The sequence below is a fragment of the Triticum aestivum genome, chromosome 5B (genome assembly GCF_018294505.1).
Source record: "Triticum aestivum cultivar Chinese Spring chromosome 5B, IWGSC CS RefSeq v2.1, whole genome shotgun sequence".
NCBI lineage: Eukaryota > Viridiplantae > Streptophyta > Magnoliopsida > Poales > Poaceae > Triticum > Triticum aestivum.
In genome coordinates, this window is record NC_057807.1 from 254,630,690 (window position 1) to 254,635,001 (window position 4,312).

General features: G+C 47.9%; 1 protein-coding gene across 1 annotated transcript; it reads left to right on the plus strand.

Moving 5' to 3' along the window:
• The first annotated feature begins 515 nt into the window (after nucleotides 1-515).
• Nucleotides 516-3,967, plus strand: LOC123111234 (uncharacterized). The gene is made up of 4 exons (XM_044531979.1): nucleotides 516-871; nucleotides 944-1,300; nucleotides 1,708-1,972; nucleotides 2,055-3,967. Exons 1-4 carry the CDS (start codon nucleotides 843-845, stop codon nucleotides 3,582-3,584), a joined length of 2,181 nt encoding a protein of 726 aa, XP_044387914.1. The 5' UTR covers nucleotides 516-842; the 3' UTR covers nucleotides 3,585-3,967.
• The last annotated feature ends 345 nt before the right edge of the window (nucleotides 3,968-4,312 follow it).

A 4,312-nucleotide genomic window follows, 5' to 3' on the forward strand; every position in this document is an offset into this window, starting at 1 on the left:
GAGAGAGAACACTATTAGCATGTTTGCAACTAAGACCCTATTTACTTGGGGTTTTGCTTTAGCTTTTCCACATTGACAAAAAAGCAACAAAAGCTTCTAAATAGAGGCTTTTTTTTTCTTCGGCTTTTGGCTTTTGTGGCTTTTTTGTCAAAGTGGAAAAGCTGAAAAAGCTGAAGCAAAAGCCCAGACAAACAGGGCATTGCACAAGCTTTATCTTTCAAAGATACATTGAGAGCTAGACGCATCGATAACCATAAGCTTTAAGATACAAACATTTTTGCAATGATTTGAGGATTGCTCACCACATCCGCCACACAGTTTTCTATTCTCGCCAAAAAAAACTTATTGATTGCTGGGTGATGATATGTTTTTCTTTTTACATCAATGTGCGTGACGATATGTTAATTTTGAAAACAAAGTACACAGTTCTAAGAAAAAAAAGTACACACAAATTTCAATACTGGAAATGCTCTGAATAAGACGGGCATCGGACCATCTAAGCTACCGGACCGGACCCAGCCACGAGCCTCGGTCGTTTTCTCCCGCAGCGACCCACACCGGCTGCACACCCGCAAACCCTCGTCGACTGTTCTCCGCCCGCCGATGAGGCGAACCACTTCGCCGCCGGCGTCTTGGCCCGCTGTCGGCGTTAGCTTCCGCCTCCTAAGGCAGCACCGCCAGTGCCCGTGCTGACTGCAGCGCAGAAGGCGCTCTGCTCCAACCCGGCGGCCCCCTTCCGAGGACCCACCCCCAAACCCTCGCCGGCCGCTGTAACTTCTCTTTGCACCACTATCCCCTTCGTCTTCGTCTCCATCCATCTGCACTGAGAGTGAATTAGGGCAATGGAGTTCTCCGTCGAGGAGGAACCGAGGTTAGCACATGGCATGTCATGAGTGATTCCTTTGCCTTTATTCCCCATGTTGCTTATTTCATTTTGGCACAGGTCGGGCTCGCCCCTGGCACTCGGGCTCGGGGAGGACGCCATGGAGGCGGTAAGGAGAGCTTTCCCGGGTCAGGATTTTGCTATTGATGTGGTGAACCGAGCTTTTGGTCGGCGGAATCCGGAGGAGCGCAGCCAACAAGATTCCTCTGCCTGTGGTATCAGTGGAGCATGTACATCGGAAAAGCCTGTGGATTTGGAGCAGGCGGAGAACGCTGGGAAGAGCTGTGCGCAACAGGATCCCTCTGCCTCAGAAATGCAGTTGAGATCTCAGGAAGCGGAGCAAGCCGGTCAGCGCTGTGATGCCCCTCCCGCACCTGCAGACGTAGGTGCTGAAGCCGGCGGGGGCTGGAACCGCAGGTATGCCAAGATTGACCTTGAGCCCGCTGCACATTCCATGTCCACTGGATATACTGTTCGTTGTTACTCGTTGTGGAACTAGTTGTGGAAGGTGTCTGTTTTCTGTATTCTTTTATATTACTGTTTATGTTTGTAAGTAACAAAGTTGATTGGTTGCCACAAACCTTGATGCATATGAAACCAGGAATGCTAGTGCATCCTATTTGTTCCGTATCTATCTGATGAATTGCTGCTCAACAAATATCAACAGGTCCACCTGGTTGCCCCCATCTCTAGTGGCTTGAATTCTTTTTAGAAAATTCGACAATGCACACCGATGTAGGATTCTATGGCATTGCAATGAGAAAGTGCTTGATGTCGTATCAACATGCAACAAAGCCATAACTCTTGCTTCTTATTGGACTCAGGGTTAGGCGAGGCCGTATCCCAGATGAACGGGAACCAGATGCACAGCGAGTAAGTGCACTAGAGAAGGCATTGACTGGCTTCGCGGAGAGGCAGACTGATGTTGTTGTTAATCCAACAGTGGGGACCTGCTTCGATTCGATTACAGAGGCATATGATTTTTATAACCTCTATTCCTGGGAAATGGGGTTCGGTATAAGGTACGGCAAGAGCAGGCGGAATGCAAAGGGTGGTAAATGCATGCAGGAAATTACTTGTGTTAATTCGGTAAGAATACGTGTATTTTACTAGTCAGTTCCTCAATTGCAGTTGGTCCCGAAACATTATGCAGTGATTATGTTGCTTGCAGGGTAAACCAAATATGGGCGGGAAATCGCGCAGGTGCGAGTGCACAGCACTAATTAGGCTACTCAGAACTGATGACAACGGATGGTATGTCACCCAGCATAGGAAAGTGCATAACCATGCTTTTTCCACTACATATGGAAACAAGGTTCATTGGCCATCTCATAAGCATCTAGATAAGTACACCAGGGATTTGGTTCGTCAGTTAAGGCACAATAATGTTAATTTAGGCGTGTACGATACGATTGCTTCTTTTTTTGGGCGAATGGAGAATGTCCCTTTCAGTAAGCGTTCGATCAGGACACTGTGTGGGGAAGTTATCCGTGAACAAGCTGATGGCGACGCAAGGAAGACCATGGAGACAGCAGTTGCATCTGGAGAAAGACCAGAAAACCATACGGGGGAGGAGACGACATTCAACTGTTTGGACTTAGCCTCAACCACGCTTGGTTCCCCGAATACGCCGGTTGATCCCCTGAGGTACCCTGAGCAGGACGATCCACACAGCAATGCTGAGGCAGGCAGGCTGGCTGATCTGTTGTTAGCTTTTGGGGATTGTCACCTGGTGCTTAAAAGCTGCACCTATGATGATCTCATCAACTCCAACGGTACCATGTCGGGTCTGGAAGAGGCAGTGAAGGCTGTTACACCCCATCTTCAGCAGGGCATCTTTGGTGACCTGTGGTCCAGGGCCCACAATTCTGGAGGAGTCGTGTCAGCTCAGGTGCTGACCATCAAGGACCTGTTCAGGTTCACGCGTTGGCTGACAACCACCACGGGCCAGCATAATCTGCGGTGCGTCCAGCAGCGTGTCAAGCTGGTCAATTCAGGGAAGGCTGTCTTAGAGCCCGAGCAGATAGCCCTCCTCCACCTTTATCAGGCTGAGAATGATGAATATTCAGTTAAGATGAACAAGCTCCAGGGAGAAAGGGATGCAAAAATTGCCCACTATATGGCGAAAATCGATGAGGCCCGCAAGTCCTTCGAGGTCAGCATTCAAGCTGCAAAGCAGCACTACCCTGTGTCCGCCTCCTATGTCGCTCTGGATAGCAATGAACTCCGCGGGCAGTGCTGGACCATGTATCTCACCCAATGTCGGAAGGAGGCGAAGGATCTGAACGCGAAGGCCTCAAACATCGTCGAGAAGTATGGGCCAGAGGTCATACAGCGTCACCTATTTGAATTTTGCAGCCAAGAGACAAACCGTCAGGCCCTCCTCAAGTATGCCCAGACCAAGGTCAATAAACTGAAAGAGGCAGGAGGTGCCCGTGAAGATACTCTTCATGACTACATGACGCTCCTTGAGATTGAAAAGGCTTATGCGCTACTCGCTGCTGAAGAGCAAATAGCCAATGGCCCAGACACTTGTGGGGGCAGTGAGGATGCGGATCACGGTAATAGAAACAATACCATTGCAAGAGGTGAGGCTGCTGAGGGTGCTCGAGGTGATGGACACGATGGGGGTGAAGGTGCGTCCGAAGGCCCTCCGCGGCAAAAGCGTCAAAGGAACGACCAAGACTATGTTTGGTGGTGACTCTTATAGCAGGTGGTTCACATTTATCGTAAGAGGATTGCGTGCATGATATGCTTCCTTATCTTGCAAGTCCAAGGTGAGATATAAAAGGGCAACCTGGTGCATGTAGCTCCCGCTTGCTCAGGGTCCAAGGTGGGATATGAGGTTCAAATTACGTTACAGGAGGATTCATGGGTTCTTAATATACCTCGCTGTGAGGTATATTAAAATTTGTACAATGGTTGCAGTACCATAAACATCATGTTGCGGAAGCTGTCGAAAGGCTGGTGTGGTGTAAGCTATAATTCAGTTGATGTCTTCCCAGGTTTCCCTTTTCTAATACTGACGGGCAATCTGTTGGACGCTGACCAAATCAGGGAAATACATCGTTACCTCTTTATATAGCTGTCTGATTCATCATAACATAAATTTCTGTAGAGAGTTAAAAGTTTCTGCATGAGTTAAATTTCTTGGCAAGATGCTCCAACGATTTGCATTTCATCGTTATCTCTCTGGGATTGAATTTGTGAGGTAGTTAGTGATCTCTCTTTTGTACACAAAATGAAGCTGGGGAGATCCGTGGAGAATGCTAACAAAATGTACCAAAGCAGTGTTAAGATATACTCCCCCATTCCACAATGTAGTGCATATTAGGTTTTTAAAAAAAAATCAAACTTATCTATGTTTGACCAAGTTTATAAAAAAACATCAGGATCCTTAATCCAGAGATTAACGACCAAGTTGAAACT